Source organism: Ursus arctos, unplaced genomic scaffold, assembly GCF_023065955.2.
Source record: "Ursus arctos isolate Adak ecotype North America unplaced genomic scaffold, UrsArc2.0 scaffold_6, whole genome shotgun sequence".
In the NCBI taxonomy this organism is placed as follows: Eukaryota; Metazoa; Chordata; class Mammalia; order Carnivora; family Ursidae; genus Ursus; species Ursus arctos.
This window is the reverse complement of record NW_026623078.1, coordinates 61,846,167-61,869,113: the sequence shown is the minus strand read 5'-3', so window position 1 is coordinate 61,869,113 and position 22,947 is coordinate 61,846,167. Positions and strand designations below refer to the sequence as shown.

The window sequence follows — 22,947 nt, the reverse complement described above, 5'->3', positions numbered from 1 at the left end:
AGAAAAAATTTCTAGATCAATATTATTTCTTCTTTGTGCTGTAACATGGAAGATCAAGTTTTATATGTTATTGTTAATCTACTCCTCACCCAACTCTACCTAATATATATTATTTTGTTGTCAAATTTTACACACGTATTACTATCATTTTTTTTTAAGGTAAACAAGCCTGCAAGAAAAACAGTTCTGTGTAGTGGGTGCCCTGAAGACCATTTGTGTTTGGGTCATGTGGGTGAGGTCTGTCCGCAGTCTGACCTGACTCTCGGCAGAATGTCCTGGGGTTCTTTCAGGAATAAGGGGAGATAAGTAGGCCCATGAGGGGTTGCCACCATGCCATTTCTCAGTCATCTCCCTAGTTTCACATGAGCCAGGACTCTTTGCTGCTCCCCGCTTAAGGTACATTTGCAAGTTCCTGTATAAGCCTTTAAAACCACCTGGCTCTAATTTGGAGTTGGCTCATCAATGGCAGAGTGACCTAAAAACCCATGCCATCTGTCATCTGGCCTCTTTGGTTTGATGTCATACTCTGGAACAAGTCATACAAGAAGATGACATTATGTTAATCCTATATTTCCTGTCTGTGGAAGTAATGAACTGAATCCGTTTTGGCTTGCTGTCTCCTTAAGAGCCCGATCTATGGAAGAGTGGCAAGCCAGCCTGTTAGCTACGGAAGTGACCCTTGTGCCTTTACTAGCTACTGCACTGCTGCTGAGGGACTGCTTGGCCACTTGACAATGCCATAACTCATGAAAGCAATGCTCTGAATGCAAGCATCTATTAAAGACCTACAGGTTATTTATCTTATAGGGTAGAGCTCTGCATAGTAGGAATGTATTTAACAGGCATTTTCAAACTGTGTATGTTGCTGTCATATATTTCCATATCTTTAAAATGGAACAACACTAAAAAACACCTACATCATACATGAGGATAAAAATGACACAATGGTAGATATCATTTGTTGAGTGTTTACCAAGTACATGGCTTTGTTCCAGATACATTACATGTTAATCCTCACAACAACCATAAATTTGGTACTACAATTATCCTTATTTTATATATGAAGATACATGAGATTAAGTAACTTGCTTGAGGTCACATAGGTAGAGCCCAGGTGAGAACCCATGTATTCTGACTCTAGACTCACTTTTAAATACTGTATTATATTGTGCCTCTAGTTAATGAATGTGAAGTTCCCAGACATTACCACTTCAGTGGTAGCTCAAAGAAGCTTCATGGTCCCTCTTCCTGGAAATATCTGCTTCTCAAATTAAATAAACAGGAAATGGGATTTTCTTTCCTAATTCCAGAGACAATCAATTGCTAGTGCCTTCCAGCAAAAACAAGATTGATACTTAATTCACATAAATATTATTTTCTCATACAGATAAAATTTATATAGCAGAAAGGCACTATTTTCACTGCTCCTTTGTTATATTTTGTTTCTAGTAGCTCCAGTATCCATAGGGACAACAGATAGATGCCCACAGCACTGCCGGCAGAATACCAGCACTCTTTCCCATGTAGCTTACAGTATATAGGTTGTAATTTTGTCTTTCTTTAAGAGCCACATTTTGTGACAGCCTGTTATAGATTTTGCAATTAGTAGTTACATTATTGGCTAAATTTTATGACATATACATATTTCTACATCTTGTCCAGAGTGGCTGTAAAAATCTTTTATTTGAATCTTTTTTGCTTCAGGTTAAGGTAGTTTTCTGCATGCTTCTAGGTTCCAATTACTGTGCTATCTTAACTATCTGGAAAGATCAACAAACTCTCAATTAAAATTTGCAGGTTCAGTAATTTCATGAATATTTCTATGTGCATTTAAAAAGGCATTTCAGGAAATGTGTTCAGGTTTTATTGGTAGGTTAACTCTTGAGAACATAAGCCTATATTTGTTCAACTTTTGTGAAATACTCTACTGTCATGGTTCAAAGCTACTAAATTAATCTCATCTATTATGGGTTCTGACAGTTCAAGTTCATGTGTTTTATGATAGAATTTGGTATGCTACATTTTGCATTATCAAAAATATTGTTTTACTTTCAAACATCAGCTCAAAATTTGTTTGGGAAATACATTTTAAAAAATTAATTTGTTGGTTATTGCAAAACACACAGAATTGTTTTTATAATAAGCCAAATTATATCATTCAAGAGAACTTTAAAGTTATAAAAAGTATTGTTATCCAAGTTACCAGTAAATAATATATTTGTAGTGTATTTTAGAGAAGAGCATACTTTTGAAGTTTTAACATGAATGCTATGCTCTAAAAGAGTTAAACAGGACTCTTCAAATCTTAACCTTTCAATTCTCAAATGATAAAAATGATAAAAATCTAACAAATATTAATGTAACATTATTTTGGTTTAAAATTTGTCAATTTATGATTTTTCTAAAAAATTTAAGGTATTAAGTAATCTTCCACATAAATTAAAAAGTCTAATTGCCAAAAACTGTCGCATCGTGTATTTAAATTTAGTTCTTCTGTTGTATGCTTAGCAATTTCATGGAGGCTGTATATATTATATAAATGACCATTAACAGATTAATTAAATATACTACTAGGCTCTTTTCAGTTTTTATTCAATTTCTAAATTCCAATTAATCATTTTCATGCAGTCTAATTTGCACTGCATTCTGGGCCTGTCAATGAGTGCTATGTGTTTGTCTTTAATAATTCTGATTATAAAATGCACCATAAGCAATTTTAGAAAAACCGGGTATTGCAATAAGAGAAAGGCAACATTAGTACTAAAGTACTATGAGGATGATGACTACTACTACTATTACTCTTACTACTACTTGTCATTTATGGATTACTTTGTGCCCAGCCTGGTTCTAGACAACTTAAGTTTATGATTTCCAATTCTCACTACTATAAGAGAGATTGTATTTAATTTACTGATAAGAAAACTGATGCACAAGGTTGGCAAAAGTCACTTGGCTTCCAGATGACAAAGCTGGATGTTGAATCTCACTCCAAAACCCACTCTCTTTATGCATAGTGTTGTCATAGGAAGGGACAACCTAGTTGGCCACTGTGTTGAGGCCTCAAAGGGTGGCTTTATCCTGGCGAAGTCCCCTCATTCAGAATCAGATTGAAGGGTGTGAAGTAAACTTTGTGAAGCCTGCTAGGTGGATTCACACATGCCAGACAAAATTGGTTAAATAACGTTGATTTATTAGAAGAGGGATACATTTTATTCTAATGATCACAATATTCATAGTCATTATCCTGGCTTCCTGACATCAGGTTACCAGGGATACCAAATCAGTAGTCAGAAGTTTGCTTAGTTATCAAGAGTAACAGCAAAATGAGATAAACTGTCCAGAAGGATATTTCCTCTAGGCCATGATGGAGCTTCCAGTGGCCCCCTCCCCAGTCTCCTCCTCCCAACAAACATACATACACACAGTCACAGCATCTTCCTGGAGAACTGACTTCTGTTACAAAGGTCCCCTGTATCTGGTGCATGGACAGATAAATCCTTTTTTTTTTTTTTTAAGAATTTCTTTTTAGACTTACAGTTAACCATTTCTTTCTAAAATATTCTGTTTCAAACAAAGAGCTATACAAAGTTAGAAATTAAAAATTATTTTTACTTTAAATTCCATTCCTTGTATGCCTCTTAGGTACCTGTCACCAGGTTTGGAATTTGAATGTTTCAAAACCTCTTAAGAATCAATTCATTACACAAATGGTACCTTTTGAACATTGCCATTAATTCATGTTCATATGCTTATGTCTAAGTTTTTAAAATACTCCACTGTTATTCTCATGGTTCAGCATAAAAAATAGTTATTGAGTTAACTCATTTCCCAAACTTATCTGTTGGAGATTGGGATAATTATAAGCATAAAGGGGGAAACACCCATCTCTGTTCATGTTTCCTGGGGTTGGAAAGTAAAATTGGTCTTATTAAATATATATATTTTTAAATTTGTACCTAGTTTTTGAAGAATATAGAACCTAAATTAAGATTAATACTCTAAAGTACTATTTTAACTAATATTAATTTACTGAGTATCCACTCTGGGCCAACCACTGTATTAGGCAATTGGGATATCATTGTCCCAGAGCAATGATAAGTTACTTGGTTTCTAAAAGCTAACAGTCTGAAGAAGATATAAACAGTTAAATAGGCAATTTTAATAGAGTGTGATAAATGCTCTAAAACGGAACAGGCTTCCCCAGAGAAAATGATCTATATTTGAGACTAAGGGTTGAGTAGACATTAGTTACATGTGTGGGGGGATGTGTGTGAATGGGAGAGAAAATGTTCTATTTAGGGGTAATGCTCCTGAAAAAGACCAGTCTCAGGAAAAAGCAGAAAACATTGATGGTACTGTTTGTATTAACAAGCCATTTGACTGATGTTCACAGAGATACAGGGTGCAAAGAGGGCAGAAAAGGCTGTGGATTGGGAAGATGGAGTAAATGCCTTCTGCTTGGAAGTTTGAGCTGCTCGGTGTGTGCATGTGGAGGTGTGTGGTAGAAGGCAGGATATAGAAATCTGGAGCTGGACACCGGGAACTAGATTGAAGATACTAGATTTGAGAATCATTGGGGCGCCTGGGTGGCTCGGTCAGTTAAGCATCCCACTCATGATTTCGGCCCAGGTCATGATCTCATGGGTTGTGGGATCAAGCTCCGTGTCAGGCTCCATAGTCAGCGGAGAGTCTGCCTGAGATTCTCTCTCTCCCTCCCCCTTTTCCCCTGACCCCCTCTCTCAAATAAATAAATCTTTTAAAAAAATAGCTTTGGGATCATAGATTCATAAAATGAAATTTCCAGAGAGAAGGTATAGAAACTTTAAAAATGTTTTGTATTTTCAGCATATAAAACTAGATCTAGAGAAAGGCAAGGTCTGTCATAAGCATTACCTTTGACAAGTTTATAATATGAATATTAGATGAGAGATAAACCAAAAAGTTAGGACCAAAGTGAGTGGTTCCAAGAAGATAGAGATTTCTGTGGGTTGAAGCTGTCATGGAAGACGTTCTAAAGAAATAAAACTGTGTACACATAAAATGTCCACACTAGAACATGTCAAAATGCCATTTGACTAAAAAAATGTCAAAGTATCCAAAATATGAACATAATGTTCTTAATTTCATCTGCAGGAAACTTTTGGCTGGATTAACAAATAATATTCAGCCGAACTCCTGATATTTATTTTTAAACAACTTGCTTTATATCCATAAACCATGTTGAAACTTTAACACTTAGAAGTTACACAGTCAAAAGAATGAAATCCTGCCATTTGCAATGATGTGGATAGAACTACAGAATATTATGCTAAGTGAAATAAGTTAGAGAAAGACAAATTGTATATGATTTCACACATGTGGAATTTAAGAAACAAAACAGATGAACATAGGTGGGGAGAAAAGAGAGAGAGAGAAACCAGGAAACAGATTCTTAACTGTAGAGAACACACTGAGGGTTACTGGAGGGGAGATGGGCTGGGGGATGGGTTAAATGGGTGATGGGTATTAAGGAGGACACTGGTTGTGATGAGCACTGGATATTTTATGTAAGTGATGAATCACTAAATTCTACTCCTGAAACTAATGTTACACCATATGTTAACTAACTGGAATTTAAATAAAAATTTGGAGAAAGAAAATAAAGCACAAGTTATATGAAGTCAACCCATTTTATGCAAGGGTTATGTTCCCAAAGATATCACAATTCAAATTCTCTTAAATCATGTGTGTATTTCCTGTAGTAATTAATTATAAGAAGAAGGGAAAGCATTCTTAAAGTTCATAAATCTAGAAAAATATGGGTTCTCTTTTGCTTTAATGTTGCTTTTTAAAAATGTTTCAGCATTATTCACAATATTTTGTAGACTGCTCTCCCCTAAATTAACAGTAAGGTTTATCATGGTAGTTCACCAGTTTCACTGTGTTTTATCACCTCTAACTTTCTTCTAAAGTGGTTTTTTTTTTTTTTTTTCTGAAGTAAGTATCACCACCACTTTGTGAGTGCTTGGACGCTTCGCAGAAATTTTTATAAGACAATAATATGTAATTATAATTATAGTGACTGTTAAAATAATAGCAAAGCAATAGTGAGCACTTTTGCTTTACCAGACTGTTCCCAACTCAGAGCCTGAATGTTCATTTAAAGACATACATCCTAGGATCCATATACATTTGTGCCTTTGATAATCCATTCATCAGAACCTGAGGAGAGTAGAGGAGGTGAGAGCAGAGCATAGTGCAGTGGACTGGAGAGAAGAAGAGGAAGATTGAGATGAGATGCAGGCAGAAAGATAAGAGAGTAGAGTATATCAGGTAATACTTTGTGGGCTGTTACAGGGACTGTGGTTTTATTCAGAATGACATGGGAGAGCCATTAAGGGTCCGAACTAAGGGTTGTCAAAGGGGCAGAGGGATCCTTGGATGTCCCTATATTAATGACTTCACACTCATTCAGGCTCTGAGTTGGGAATAATCTCCAGGTGGGGAGAGTGGGAGTGGAAGGAGCGGTGACTTTGCTACCACAGTAATTGTACTGTGGTAGCACTGGTCTCCTTGCTGGGTCCCCAGATGCCAACCTCATCCCCACCTGGATTTGCTATTCCCTCTATCCACAATGCTTTTCCTTATATAATGACATACTTTTCCTTTACTCCTGCAGTTCTCTGCTCAAATATGATTTCTCAAAGATACCCTCAGTGAATGCCCCTCCTATCCCCACTCTTTTTTAATTTGCTTTTTTCTTCTTAGCACATACAGCCATCTTGTATATTATTTAATTTATTTATTTATACTTGTTTGTTGTCTGTCTCCTATCACAGGAATAGATGCTTCATGAAAATAAGGATTTTCATCTCTTTCTCTCTCCCTCTGTCTTTTGTGTGCGTGTGTGGCTGAATCTCTAGTGCAAAATAATAGTGTCTACTAGTACATACTAGTAGACAATAAATATTTGTAAGATGAATGATGGAATGCACTGTAATCATGCCATAGTATTTCTCAGGCAAAGCATAGTGTACCAAAGAAAAGCAGGTGTTTCCAGTTAAAACAAAGGGGAAGGTCATGTGACATCGAAATAAACATGGTTTACCACCTATTTAGTCCACAGCTTTGAAATTATGAGATTCTTTGTTATTTTTAATTGAATTATTTATATAAATTAAAGTTAGTTACATAAAGTAAGGATTTGTTAATATCTGAATTATTAAGATTTGCAAATTTGTATAACTCAAGCTTATATAAAATGAAACTCCACACACATGACCTGCTACAAGATTTTCTTCTTTTAATTTTTGCTTTATAGAGTACTTTTTCCATAAAAAAATATAAGGAAGCAAGCCAACCAACAAAATGAAACCAAAAACTCTGTTGTAATAATAACAGTAGTGAAGAAATAGGAGCAAGGAAAGAAAAACAGAGCATAGCGAACACTGATAGAAGAAGAAAAAGGCATCTTCAGTGACAATGCTAGAAGGACACTCAAGCCATGTGTATAGAGACCATTTTCAGGCAGTCAGTTTTAGAACCCATGGGCTTCACTGTACAGATTAAAATTTTTAATATGTTTATAATTGGTACTGTCTAAAATGATACACTGCAGGATTGTAATATGTTTGTCCCTCTTTTATAATGTTTTCAAATGGACCACTGATCCCCTACTCTGTTTGTAGTGTTGCTGTGGAGGAGACAGGAGGGGTGAGTTGCCATTCTCCAGTTGGTCCTTGGATTTATAATCTCCTGGCATATTGCTCTACGCTGCAATCTATGCCCTAAATTTTTATGATTTATTAGTTGCATCCCATTAGGATAGAAGACAGAGAATGTACAGTTACTATATAAAATCTCCAAGGAATCTCCAACCCTTCCACTCTTCCTAAGAAACTGGCATAATAAAGACCAGGGAAGTGGAATAGTTTCTTATTCACATTCATGCATTAGATTCAGGCATTAGACCACATAAATAAAAAATAATGTGTTTATATATCTGTTATAGCTGATTGATAATGCCTCTTAAGGACATGAGGAACATAATGAGATGAGATATTTCTTCAGAAAAGCAAAAGCATTGTGCAATGTTTTAGCAGATTGTGCTTCATGCCTTTAAGACCTGATTAAGTTTCATTTTCTCTGTGGGCTTTCTTCAACTTTTACAGGCAAAATTGGTTATTCCATTCACAGTACTCCCACCAAACTTGTTTATATTTGTTTTTATAGCACTTAGCACATTGCCTACCAATGTATCATTTAATCTATCTGTTTATCTTACTCTTCTCTACTCCCAGAGTGCCTGTTATGTCTTAGAATTTCTATCCATCTATCAGATGTTTAAAATGTAACATTTTAATTCAAGGTGCTATATATTAGATGGTTAGATTTCTGTCACTTAAGAGAAATGTGAATTTCTTATGTTTTATATTGACAAATTATTCTGTCTGCAATCTTATTGTCCAATAGACACAAGAAGACACATTTGAATTTTATTTCATTATCTAGAATCTGTAATGGGAGTATGAAATGACTCAACACGTGTTGTTTTCAGCAACAAATACCACGCTAGTACCAATGATTCATATCTAGTTTGAATGGAAAAGCCATTTCCAAAACCAATAGTCTGTTAACGATCATGCCTTGAAACAAAACATAAGCTGGCAATGTCAATACTTAGCTATATTGCTAAGTTTGATTCTTTGAATTATTTTTAAATTTCTGGATGTGTGTGGGTGTGTAATCCTAAATGCCCATTCAAAATTAGACTACTCTTTTCTGAAGATATTTTTGTCTCTTTTTGCTACTAATAAAAAGAAGACAATACATGATTAGTAAATTAAAGTGGCAAAACCCAGGATGATTCATTTCCTTGGATTAATTTGGTACATTCCATAGAATGTAAATACTCCCCATGCTTCCTATGCTTAGAAAGTTATTAAACACCCAAAAGATGTACCTGCTGTCATATATATAGTCTAGGATTGGGACTCTAGCTCTTGATTCGCGGATGTGAAGTCAAGAATTATCTGGATTAGGAGTGGCATTTGTTAGTCATTCTATCTCCATGAAACCTTAGAAATTGAGCTAAAATTTCCTATTTTGAAAAGTTATTTAGAAATTATTAAATTGTTAGTATATTTTGTTTATCTTGATATGTTCAATTTGCAAAAATGTCTCATCCATAGTAAATCCTTGATATCTTAAAAACTCATCTAAAATGCCATATTTTCCAGGAATTGGATATAGCTTGCTTTACAGGATAGGAATATAACTATTGGGGACTTAGCAAGGTGCATTTTAATACAGTTTGAGGGGGAAAACAGGAGGCTTCTCCCTGAATTTGAAATCCTGACACTTCATGCATTGATTAAAGAAAATTCCGCCATTGCGCTCTCAACAGCCTCTCACGCCCTAAAGTCCACTTTCATCAGCCCCCAGAGTGTAGCTACAAGATGAGAATCACATGATGCTCTGCTGGGGAGGTGGCGGTCAGTCTCAGGGACTTTCCTCATTAGTTTTTGTGGGTTTTTTGAGAGACTTGGGAGGTTATGTTTTATGACTTCCGCAGCACTGGAAAGTCACTAGTCAAAATAACCTTAGGCTACCTGTTTATTGGTTAATCAGATCATATTATAAAAGCGTTCGTCATTATCAGCAAGAAGGGAAGAAATGGAGAAATCAGCAGCAACTTGGATTTCAAAGAGCTAAGAAAGTCTCATCCTGACCACTGCCAGTTCAAACGTGATGATGGGAACTAGGGAGATATCAGAGATTTGAGATTATATATGTTACCCAAAGGACAGGAAGTCTAGGAGACCAAAACATTCCTTTACTTTTTGCTGAGAATCCTTTTACGGCGTTTAAGTGTGAGAAACAAGACTGTCCCTCTGCTCACAAAGGCCTTAACTTAGAGCTTAGGGCAGGATCAACAGATCATGCCAGAAATTCTTTACAAAAATGCCAAGCTTAATTATGTTTATATTTGTGGAGATGAGCCTTGGAAAGAGTTCTTAAGAATTTCTGGATTTGTCAAATACTAAAATAATTTTTATTTTATGTATACAATGAAATGTGAATCAATAATCCCGCTTAAATGACTACATTTTTTTAACGGAGATTTTATTTCCCATAAAGGAACTATGTTTTTTCTAACCATACCTTAATTTAGCTAAAATACTTCTAACACATTTATTATATTATACACTTCCCTCTGTAAATGTGCTATTTTATATACTTTTAAAAGTTTGTTTCCTGTAATATTTGGTTCATTTAATTGGGTGTTAGGGAGCTTTCAATTTCATAGAAATTACCCTCATGTTTAAGAAACCACGTGTGCCTTATTTGCTTTCTTTACCTTCCATTAAAAAATGTTAGTGCTTACAAAATAGTAACAGAAGAAAATGTACAAAGAAGACATTATCCACTTCCCTTTTCAACTCCCCTTCTTTTTGTTTCAGTAGATAACTTTATTAAGCTTATACTTGATCTGAGACTATTTTAGATAAAAGATACTGCATTTTAACCTCCAAATAGGAAACACGTTTTGAACATCTCTGATGCCTATGGTTTAAGATTAAATTTAATATTAAATATTTAATCAACACATTGCAGAAAGCAAATTCCCAGGGGGGTTATGAAGCTAGAGATTTATATTTATACATACATACCTATTGGGCTAAGTAAAATTAAAAGTTACTCCTACCTTTCCTTTCTTCCTCCCTCACCTTCAGGAAAATTAATAATATTCTTTGGCGAAATTATCTTTTTCTCCCTAAATCCTCCCTTCTCCTTCTCAGCCCATCAGAATTCCAGCCACCCTTGAAAGTGCAACCAAAATGCTACCTTCTTGATGAAGCATTGTCTGACTTTTCCATAAGGGGGGATTTTTCTCTCTTTTAAAGCTGTAAATACTATCAGTTCTTTTACACCCCCGACTTTGTAGCATAGTAATTTATGCAGTTCTTGCCTTAATTTTGTAGTTTGTGTCTTATTCCTCTCTCAGGAAATATCAACTAGTAGTTGAGAGTTTGGAGTCTGGAGACAAACAGATCTGAATCTGAATCTTTACCAATTTTGTGATATTGGGTAGCTTTATTCAACCACTCCTATCTTCAAATTTCTCTTTAGAAAGACAGGCTTACTTCACTGAAAACTATGAATAAGGCACTTAGTGTAGGAAGCACTTAAATGCTATTAACCATTGTTATGGCTTATATCCCCTTCATATATAGAATTTGCATATAACATGCAGAGTAGTTCAATTCTGTTAGATGAAAGAATTATGTTTTGTTATTTTCTAGAAGCACTATTTATTATACTTTTATTCCAAAAATAACTTGTTTCTCTTATTCTAGTAATTCCTTCTGCCTTGTTATTGAGTTATTGAGTTAACCCTGCTTTCACAGGGTCTAGAAAAGTATACTAGACTCTTGGGATATCAGAAATATTATTAGTTGTTGTCTTACTCTCAGAATACTTACTACTACAATTTGGTCCCCTTCACTGAAATAACTCACCAGGAAAGGTAAAAACATTACTATTACCTAAAGGATTATTTCTCTTATATCATAACAATGTATGAAATATATTTAAGTGGGGTAGGAATATTTTTATACAAACATTTTTGATAAAACACCAATAATTTTTATATCAATTATTTTATCATTTGAGCTAAATGAGGTAGTCAAAGAGTGAAATATATGCTTAAAAGTCATCATTATAGGGGCGCCTGAGTGGATCAGTTGTTAAGCGTCTGCCTTCAGCTAAGGGTGTGATCCCAGGCTCCTGGGATCGAGCCCCGCATCGGGCTCCCTGCTCTGCTGGGAGCCTGCTTCTTCCTCTCCCACTTCCCCTGCTTGTGTTCTCTCTCTTGCTGGCCGTCTCTCTCTGTCAAATAAATAAAATCTTAAAAAAAAAAAAAGTCTTGTCATTGTAAACCCATAAAAATCTCAGCCCACCATACAATCTTCAAAAAATAATGAAAACTAATCTATTCTAAGCACAATGATCACATTTTTCAGTGCATTTTAAAGTATTAAGTCATTTTTCTGAAAACTAAGAATTTATTGCTATATTCTTGTATCATTTTTTCTTATGTATATGTTGTTCCATAATCGTATTGTACGTGGAATTTAAATCTGCACCTTCACTTTTCACACTAAAAATCACACAGATTTTCCCGAGTTGACTTCTTTATTAGTCTAGTTTTAGGATACTAGACTGTTAGGTCTTCAGAATTGGTACGGCTTTTGAAAATCCCTCTGTACCTCCATCTAGGTACTATTATAATATAAACATCTTCAAATCTTTTAAAATTCACAACTAACCCAAACCAAAATAACAACAACAATACCAGCAAAAACCACAAACAACCACAAAGAACTCTTCCTTCAAGCCTGTGTCACCCCTGGCTGTCCTTTTATCTCTCTACCTTTCTTTACCACCAATATCATTAAAGACTTTATCTTACTCTCTTTTATTCCCAGCCTCTTAATTACCAAAGCAGTAAGCTCTTTGTACTCATCTTAACTGAACTCCCTCTGACATTTAATACTGCTGACAATCTTATTGAATCTATAACCTTCCTACTCCTTCATGAAAGCACCTTCCTTGAATGTCCTTTTGCCTCTGAGTTCTGAGGCTCCATGGATTCCGGTGTTAGTTTGCTTTTCTTCTCAATTCATTCATGATCCCTGGATGCAGCCTTTTGTTTGTGGCTTACACTAGCAATCCCATGACTACGAGCATTTCTAGCAGTTTAGTGGACTTTTCCACGTGATATCCCACAGGCATAGAAAATGCATCATGTACGAAAATAAATTCATCAACATACTCAAAGCCACTCTTCCTCCTATCATTTCTACCTTTCCCTCTGTTTTATTCCCCACTCCCAACTAGTTTCCAAGCTCTAGAACCTTCACTTTTGATTTCTTCCTCCATCACTTTAGTTCAAGCCCTTACCATCTCCTGTTTGACATAATACAATTACCTTCTCTAGGTTTTTCTGCCTCTAGGAACCCAGGGCTGTAATCCGTTCCCCATAAAGCTTCCCTAATGGGTTTATCAAATCTGATCATATTTTTCTTTTCTTAAAACTCTCTGATGGATCTCTAGTGCATACATGATAAAGTCTGATTTCCTTAGAAAGACACGGGAACTACTGGTTCTCCTAAGTATAGCAATCGGGTGCACCTGTTTGTGCTCTCATTCAAGCGGTTCTCTCTGCTGGAATCTTTTTTCACCATTTTTATTACTTTCGGATTTTTTTTTTTTTACTCAAATCAAAGGTAACCTATTCCAAGAAGTCTTCCCTGACATATTCTCTTGCCACTACTTTAAAATGCTATTATTGCCTCATTTTTGCCCTCCCAGACCATTGCAAACTTGTATTATGCTGAAAAGTATACATTAATACTGTGCCCATTTGCATGTCTGTCTCTCTTCTGACCAGGTATCCCATGAGGAGAGACCCTATCCCCAAGAATTAATGTAGTACCTCGTATATCCACAGGTATTAATGTTAGTGTTATCTTTATAATGAGCACATAAACTAAGCACAGTAGACCTTGAATACTGCTTATAGAAGTAAAGGAAGCATGAAAGGACAATGTCAGGTTATAAGAAATCCTCCATACTTTTTGGCAGAAAATTGTATATTTAATTTAAAAAAAAGTTTTGGGGCACCTGGGTGGCTCAGTCGATTAAGCATCTGTCTTTGGCTCAGGTCATGATCTCACGGTCCTGGGATAGAGCCCTGCATGGGGCTCCCTGCTCAGTGGAGAATCGGCTTCATCTTTGCCCTCTGCCCCACCCCCACTCGTGCATGTGCACTCTCTCCCTCTGTCTCAAATAAATAAAATCTTTTAAAAAATAAAAATAAATAAAGTTTTGAACTTATGCTCTTTAATTATGGCTTTAATTCATAAAATAATAATTCTATATGATAATGATGATTACCAAGATTTTTCATGGTAAAAATGAATATAGAAAATGCATTGAAAGGAAATTTTAAGAAGAAAAATAACAAATTCCAACTTAATTTCTTCCAGTGGAAATCTGTTTTTAGAAACTCTTGATTTGTAAATAACTTAAACAATCACTAGTTTGTACTTCGATACATAAACACATTATATTTGGAGAGACTGGAAAAAAAAGAAAAAGAAATCCAGTGAAGTGTCACTGTTGTCTAATAATGAAGGAAGGGTGCCTGGGTGGCTCAGTTGTTAAGTGTTTGCCTTTGGTTCAGGTCTTTATCGTAGGGTCCTGGGATCGAGTCCTGCATTGGGCTCCTTTCTCAGCGGGGAGTCTGCTTCTCCCTCTCCCTCTGCCTGCTGATCCACCTGCTTGTGCTCCCTCTCTCTGTGTGTCAAATAAATAAGTAAAATCTTAAAAAAAAAAAATGAAGGAAAGGAAACCCAGACTTTATATAAATAATACTAATGGATCCTCATATTTTTAGCAGTGGCATAAGAAGATTAATATATTTCTCTTCCCTCTAATTTCCACCACTTTATGAGAATCTAAGCTTTATATAAGTACCTATTTGAGAAAAAAAAATTGACAAAAAAAATTCTATAGAACTAATGTGTTCTTTTTACTGTCAAGTTGTAAAGGCATATTAGAAGTGTTCCTGAATGTATTCAGTCTTATTAACACATTTTATCACATTTCACAATTTCTTAGATGCCCCTTTCAAAAAATTAACATCTTTGAAATTGGTATATATGTTGCAATCAATGGTTATCATAGATTATTGGCAATGTTTTGCTTTCTTAGAGACACAAAATAATGGTTCCTCTTAAAATCAATGGTGTCTTAATTTGATGAAATATAGTAGAAATTAGATTTGGGACATAATGGTCTCAATAACTGATTAAAAACTAAAAAAAAAAAAGATAAATTTACATATGTGACATAAAATATGTGGCTGATTTGTATTTGACAGTTTGAATGCCACCCCCCACCACCCTGTACCCTTCTATATGAAAACAATCATTACCATTATTTTTCCTCTGGTAATAATTAAGCATATGGACAATAATATTTCTACTTCATGCTACACCTTACTTGACTTAGTGTACCATATGTTTAGGTTTGAAATTTTTTGAAGTTTTTTGAATAATCTGAGTCAAGTTTATTTTAACTGCTTTCACAAAACAATTTTAAAATAACCTGTGGTGCTATCAAAATAGCCTAAAAGAAGAGATTCAGTTGCAATGCAAATTCTTAAAAATAATTGCAGACTTCACTGATCATAGACATTTGTCAAATTTCCCAGCCAAATTACTGAAAAGCATTTTACCAGTTTATCTGAAAATACGTGGCTGTATGCACACAATAGATGCTACCAGATTTTCTTACCCTAGTAATGGAGATTAATGATGCATGGGCTGGTCTGTTTTTCAGTAAATAAGAAAAAATTGAAATTCAGTGGATATCCCTGCTCTAGTGAATTCCTCACTGTAGCAGGACTCTTATCACCAGATTCCAGTACACATATCTCTCCTACTCTGATCCAAGGAAGGCTACATTTATCAACATATTATTTTCAGCTCAGCAAAGAGTTTCATACGGGTAACTTGCATAGATTTCTTAATCTGTATGTTTAAATAAAAATATTTATATGACTAGGATTTGTTTTTCACCAAATAAAGGTGTCATCAGTATTTGGGCTGGAGATTGTACAGAAAATATTCATATTTGATAAGAAGTATTAAAGGTCTATTTTCCAAAAACTATTTCCCTAATACACTGCTAAATTATATAATATTTTTATATCATGAATTCCTATGATTTAAAGATGACCTCCCAGTTCAAATTAGAGAGAGGAAACATTACCACCTATTAATATTTTAACATTGATTATTTTCACAAAAGTCTTATTAACAAATTTAGGCTTTAGAAATTAACATCAGTTATCAAGAACATAAAATTTATTCTAGACCAAAGCATGAAGGAAACAAGGAGCTGGGCTTATGTTACAGTAGGAAAAAGTGTGTTTATCGTACTCCAAGAAAGCATTGCAACCCTTGAACCATGAAGCAATAGTTTTCTGACCCCAAATCTCAAATATCTTATGAACAAGTCTCATTCAATCTACTCCTCTATTCTTCACCTTCTTCAACTGACTTTCTAAGGCATAAAAACAAAGCTATTCCCCCACGACAAGAACAACAAGCAGTTCACATCTAGTGACATCCCCTTTCATACACATCTAAGAAAAACATTTTTTTCCCTATCATAACAGATAAACAACAAAAGAAATTCATCCTGAGGGACCTCCCTCCAGCTCAAACTCGCACAAATAAAACCTCTCGCATACCAGTTCCCAGAACCTGTCACAACCCCTCACACCCATATTTTTAGAAATATTTCTTCTGTTTGAAATATTCTTTCTGCCAGCCTGCCTTCTCCTATTGCCTTTAATTCACTAATTTCAGTCCTTCAGAGAAGTCTTGACTTTATTCAGAACAAGTCAGGATGCCGCATTACATGTTTTCACATATTATTTGAATGATTACATAGTAAACATTTGTCTTTTTCTGTCATGAAGTTCTATGAGGGTTTCAACACTGTACCTCTCATGCCTGGTAACATACTAAGGATTTAATAAATATTTGTTAATTGAATCAGTTTGTGTTTTTCCAAATCAGAGCATACTATTATCTGCCTCTAGCCACTTTAAATATCTTAGTATGCATTCTCTACCAAGGTATGTGGTTAAGCAAAAATATTGTTTATATTAAAATGACCCTGTAGCTTTATTTTTATTAAGATAAATGTTTCTCCTATATATGTTACATCGTATATGCCATTTGTTACAGCACCTGCCTGAAGACCCTGGCATCGCCCTGATGTCGTGAGTCACAGATTTGTGTTTGTTCAGTGACAACTGCATACTCTTTGTAAATGTCACTATGGCTGGGCGATGATGACAGTTTTTCACCTCACTTGGATTTCTAGGACTTCCTTTACTCAAACTGCTCTTTCCCGTGTACTTGATGTTTCTTTATATAAACTTGTCTTGCCAGAACAACTAACCATCTTTCTTCTCTCGTAGGGCTAGCTGTTCTGCTGCTAGTTTTTTTCCCTCAGGTGATTTTAACTTATCTTAAGAATGTTCAGTCATAATTTGCCAAAGCTTCAATATCTTCTCATTTTTAGTATGTTTTGTGAAAACTTGCTGTAGTAGTCATGCCACATACAATGAAAATGTGGTTACGGTATTTTTTCTGGACATTCATGAACATTACAGCCACGACTATTATTTGTGAGAATTACCCCTGATTCTTCAGTGTGATATTATTTCATTTACTTTATACACCATCACAGCCACGTGATGCTGGCAAGAACCATAGCAGTATAATTCCATAGCAAGTCATTTGCTTCCTTGGACCCTGAAATCATATCTGCTAGAACTAGAGGTGATGCTTACATGTGGAGAAAACAGCAGCACCTATAAAGGCTGAATATGACAACAGGGCAAAGGGCCCGTAGTTCAGGAGAGCTGAATTGCAGGGTCCATGGAAAAGAAAGGTGGGTCATAGCTAGAGAGGAAGACTGGATTCACAGTATAAATGGCCTTGCATGACATTCTGTGGACTTTGACTTGCCGATGGTGAGTATATTTGAGACACAGAGTACAAGATAGGATCTGCATTTGGAAAACATCATCGTGTCAGGTTATTACACAACAGAGATAGAAACGGGTTCATTGGGGCGCCTGGGTGGCACAGCAGTTAAGCGTCTGCCTTTGGCTCAGGGCGTGATCCCAGCGTTCTGGGTTCGAGCCCCACATCAGGCTCCTCTGCTATGAGCCTGCTTCTTCCTCTCCCACTCCCCCTGCTTGTGTTCCCTCTCTTGCTGGCTGTCTCTATCTCTGTTAAATAAATAGATAAAATCTTAAAAAAAAAAAAAAAGAAACGGGTTCATTGCTAGACTCAGGCATATGGTCAAACTGTGCAGACTTGGTTGTTAATTTCAACATTAGATCCCACTCGATTCCAGCTGCAAACAAGAGTGATGTAGCTAAAGTACAGGAAGAGAGCCTGTATAGAGCAAATGTTGGTCCTACATTGGGTATTTATAAGCCAGTTTGGGGTATATTTGAAATTCAAAGGCAAAATCAAAGATGAGATTACATGTAAAAATAATTTTTTTTATTAATCACCTAGCTCCTGGAGTTTAGTATTGAGGTGAAATAAGTTCTTCCTTAACTCATTCCTCTTTATCCTTTACTTTATTAAGACTCTTGTTGAAAAAAATAGATTCGTTCACTTTCCTATATATGTACATGGAACATTCTGAAGTGATTCTCATTTTTTACATTTCAAGATCTTCTCTTGCAATGTGACAATCATACTGAACATTAATAATTATTTCTAATAATTCATAAGTGGGGTGGATATGTTTTGATCTCCAGGACACACACCAGCCCACATAAAATAATCCTCTTAGTTTTTAATGTAATATTGTACGCAACTGTTAAAGAATCAAGAAAAACGTGACCCTGCGTACCAGTTTATCTAGGATAGTCTCAATCTGCACCTGTTGTGTGGGGGTAATTATTAACAGTGCCGTCTGTCATACAAAAGAAGAATTTTGATCTGAAAGAGAAATTATATATTTATAATTTTATTCCTATGGGCAATGGCAGATGTAAATCCCGGTGTAAATCCCTCTGATACAAACTGTTAGATTTTAGGAAGAAAGCTCACTTTGGAGTCTTCATCTATAAAATTAGGGAAAGTAAGTTTTACCTTGCAGAGTTGTCGTGAGGAAAAAAAAAATGCAGAATTGTCTTCATGGGTGTGAAGGCCACGTAGTTACACGGGGCTTCATGCCAAGATGAGCCCCATGCTTGATTTAATGCTTTATTGGTTTCTTGAAATGCTCAGTATATCTTCAACAAGGGCAAGTGTGCTTTCATTTTGCTCTGAGCAAATGCAAAAGGTACTAACTTAATCCAAATTTTCTTCCTTAATTCTTCCATTCTGGATTAAGTCCTCATTTTATTTCACCAACCAGAAAATCATTTATAGCCATTTAAACCAACTGAAATACTAAAATATAATAGAAGCAGGTTATTTTTCATATAAAAACAGATCTCCGTTAAATTATACAATATAGACCCAACAATATTTAAGGCAGAAGGCACTTACCATCTATTCAAATGTTGAGAACTTAACAATAAATTACTAGTATATTTTCAAGGGTGATGAAGTAACTTAGTGCGTTTTGGGGGGGGCAGTTTTATTGTTTTGTTCAGTTTATTCAAGTTGTTAAAATGATTTTAATATTATAAGTGATTTTCCAAAATTATGAAGAGTCCTCTGGCTTTTTTACATACAAATATGTCTTTCTACATGGGATAGTCACTTTGGGGACAATGTAAGTATCCTAAAACTCTTTTTCTGTATATGGCACATAATGCTACTATTAGTATTCACACTTAAATATTTATAATGATAGCTTTAATTTTTGAGCTCTTATTGTATGCCAGCGCTGTGAGAAATGCTCTACATGTATTATCAGCTCACACTTAACAAACAAAACATCCTTCTGAGAAGGGTATTATTATTTTCATAGTAGTAATGACAGTATTGAGGCTTAGAGAAAATATGCAACTTGCTAAATCCGTATAGATAGAACTTAATTTTGTAAACTAAATCTCTTAATTTTGAAAACTAAATCTCTGCATTTTTAAAACCTGAGCTCCTAATCAGTGTATCAGTGTTTTGCAAGCTGGCACCCAAGGATGTATCCTCAGAACTCCATGATTCTGTAACAGTTAAAACTGTGTGTATTCTCTAATAAATAATCTAACTGATAAAATACATGTGTATTCTGCATCATCCGTGTGGTCTGATACATTTGTCTTTATTCCCCGGAAGTATACCTAGATTCTAATAAACTAGTAAGAAGGAAAAGAGACAGATTTAAAATATATATGTGTGTGTGTGTGTGTATATATATATATATATATATATTTGCACTAAGTGAAAGACACGTGGCATCGTACTGTACCATGTAGATGAAAGTTTCTCAGCAGTTTAGAGAGAGGTAAGTTGAGGGAGAATTGAATCATTCTACAGCATAGTGTATTTAAAGGAATAGCAAACTCCAAAAGCCTGTATGCTAGCAGCTGGCTCCTTATCCACATTGCCAAGGGCAATTTAATTTCAGGAAAATGAAATCTTAATGCCACATTAGATACATGTTGCTATTTTAAATTTTACTGTCTTTTTTTAGTTTTATTCCTATGTTTTAAAACATGTTTTGGTAGTATAATTGTGTACAGCTATAAGCATAAGAACTTATTTTATGTTTGAACACGCTTAAGTTACATAAAAATGAGAACAACTTAAATCAATATTGGGAGTTTTTGAGTTTTTTTTTTTTTTCTTTTTACTTTAAAAGGAACTTGAAGGAGCTCAATTGTATGGCAATTCTTCATGTGACCGGTTGATTGTTAGCAACACATCGTTGGTTTTTATTATTATTTCACACTGTGTTGTTGTTATACTGACTGCTTCATTTTGATCATATTCATTTTCTCATTAGGCTTTTTTCTTTTGCCTTATTTCGTTAATGTTTAAGCATTAAACATTGTATTTAAAAGTTAAAGCAATTCACTATATTTTACCTTGTTACATACTTCCTAAGATTATTCTCATGAATCATTATTTTAAAAATCTTTTTTCTGGAACATAATGACTTGCTTTATTTTCTTGATAAGTTAAGCCTTTGAAAAATACAACTCTCCCTGGCCTGTGGTGTGGTAACATGAAGCAAGTTATTAGATCTGATAGAAGACTGAGTTCATTGAATTTCTGAGACAGAAGAAATATGTTTGGGAACTTACAAGGACTTGTTTGGTTTGTAATATTGCTGCAAGGTTTTTCAAGTAATAAATTAAAATTAAATTTGAAGAAAATTGAGAAATTCCCAATTTAAGTAGTTAGACATGTCCTCAAATTATGCAAAGTTAATCCAAGTGAGTTAACAGTACCATTTACTGATTATGAGAATTTATTTTATTTTTTAAACTGGGAAAGGTGATCCATTTTCCAAAAGTGCCCCGTTTGTTACAATTATTATTTAATGGATTTTACCCATTGTATCAATTTTCAAAGGCAATGTAGTATTTATTTCCCTTTTTGTTCCTGAAGTTCTTGGGTCAGGGGAATGCTGACTATTGGGAAGAAAGGGGTCACATTCAAAAAAAGGTAAAAATAAAAAGATCAAATAAGAATCATTCTAAAACAGAATTGATCACTCTACCTTTTTTTATATTTTAAAATAAATAAATTGTAAATTTAAAGGTAATCAGTTAACCAGAAATCTACAAACTTAGAATATGTCCTGAAAATATTTTGTTCTCATCCTTTTCCATGCTATCCTTTCACCCTGGGGGCAGGAGGGAAATACTGAAACTATTGTGTATTTCCACTTATGTACAAATGTCCTGTCCATGGGCAGTTGTTCATTCTTCCCATATATTATTTGATAGGGAATGAATCATCTACAACACACAGCCATTTTGTACCTTATTTTCCTGTTAGGCTCTAATTAAAATAGAATGCATTAACACTTCCATACATTACATTACCTAAAAATGATAATGCTTTCTATTAAACTGTGCTTCAATATTCTGTTTTCCTGCAGCTGAATGTGGTGCATCTGCAACAAATAATGAAGGAATTTTGCTTTCTCCAAATTATCCACTCAACTATGAAAACAACCATGAATGCATTTATAGTATTCAGGTTCAAGCAGGAAAGGGAATCAATATTTCAGCCAGAACATTTCATTTAGCACAAGGAGATGTTCTTAAGGTAGGTAAACTCAGAAATACTTGTATTTTGATCATTTTTAGTCATTAAGTATATATTAATACATATATATATCCACATATATATGTACAATCAACCGTAAGTTGATTCTGCCATTCATAGATTTCAATTATACATTATTTCCCGTTTTCCTATTATCATTTTCATTGAGATAAATGTTTTGTTTCCAATGTTTATTTATAATACAGATGTTTTTATTTTATGATACATAAATTTTAATGTTTCAATAACACCAAAAATAACATTTTCATGTCAAATAGCTTATATTCAATAGATCATATGTATAAAACATAACACAGGATTGGTCATTTCTTTAAGAAATATAGTAATGATTTATTTTTGTTTTGATATAAAGTAACTTGGTTATCTCTGTTAATACATGGATTTTTTTGCATTTATGATTAAAAAATATTTATATTATATAAATACATAAAACTAATGACTTCATATCTATAAATAACTTAAGAAAAATGTATTTTGTTAATAATAAACATTTAGTGGGGTGCCTGAGTGGCACAGTTGGTCAAGCTTCTGACTCTTGGTTTTGGCTCAGGTGGTAATCTCAGGGTCCTGAGATCCAACCCCACATTTGGCATCACGCTCAGCATGGAGTCTGCTTGAGATTCTTTCTCCTTCTCCGTCTACCCCTCCCACTGATGTTCTCTCACTCTAAAATAAATAAATAAATAAATAAATAAATAAATAAATAAATCTTTTAAAATAATAATAAATATTTAGTGTAAAATTTATCAATTCTAAAAAGTTGAAGTAGGCAAGGGTCCTACTTTTTTAATAGATACAATTTTAGACAAATAAATATTCCCCTACTTGCTGATTCATATTTTACAAAGTAAGTGTTTTAGTAAATATAATTTATATGAGGAAGTGGAATAAAAACAAATACTTCTATAAAAATCACATTTAAATATTTTTAAAATAATTGCATAAATTTTTCCTAATTGTCAAGTTTTCCTTATCTGGTAAAAAATTCAACATAATTCAGTTCTCACAAATCTTAAAAAAAAAATTGTGACATCTCAAGTTGGCAGGGGTAGGAGATCCTTGTTTAGCAATAGTGTTGAGAGTGTTGGTTATTTTTTCTCTTAAA

General features: G+C 34.4%; 1 protein-coding gene across 3 annotated transcripts in view; it reads left to right on the top strand.

The window, feature by feature from the left end:
• The window catches only part of CSMD3 (CUB and Sushi multiple domains 3), a 1,143,082-nt gene that overhangs the window by 810,718 nt on the left and 309,417 nt on the right, over positions 1-22,947 (top strand). For all 3 annotated transcript variants that reach the window (XM_026495547.4, XM_026495546.4, XM_026495545.4), the window contains one exon: positions 21,652-21,821. In XM_026495547.4, coding sequence (XP_026351332.2) covers positions 21,652-21,821 — 170 coding nt within the window. The remainder of the gene's footprint in view (positions 1-21,651; positions 21,822-22,947) is intronic.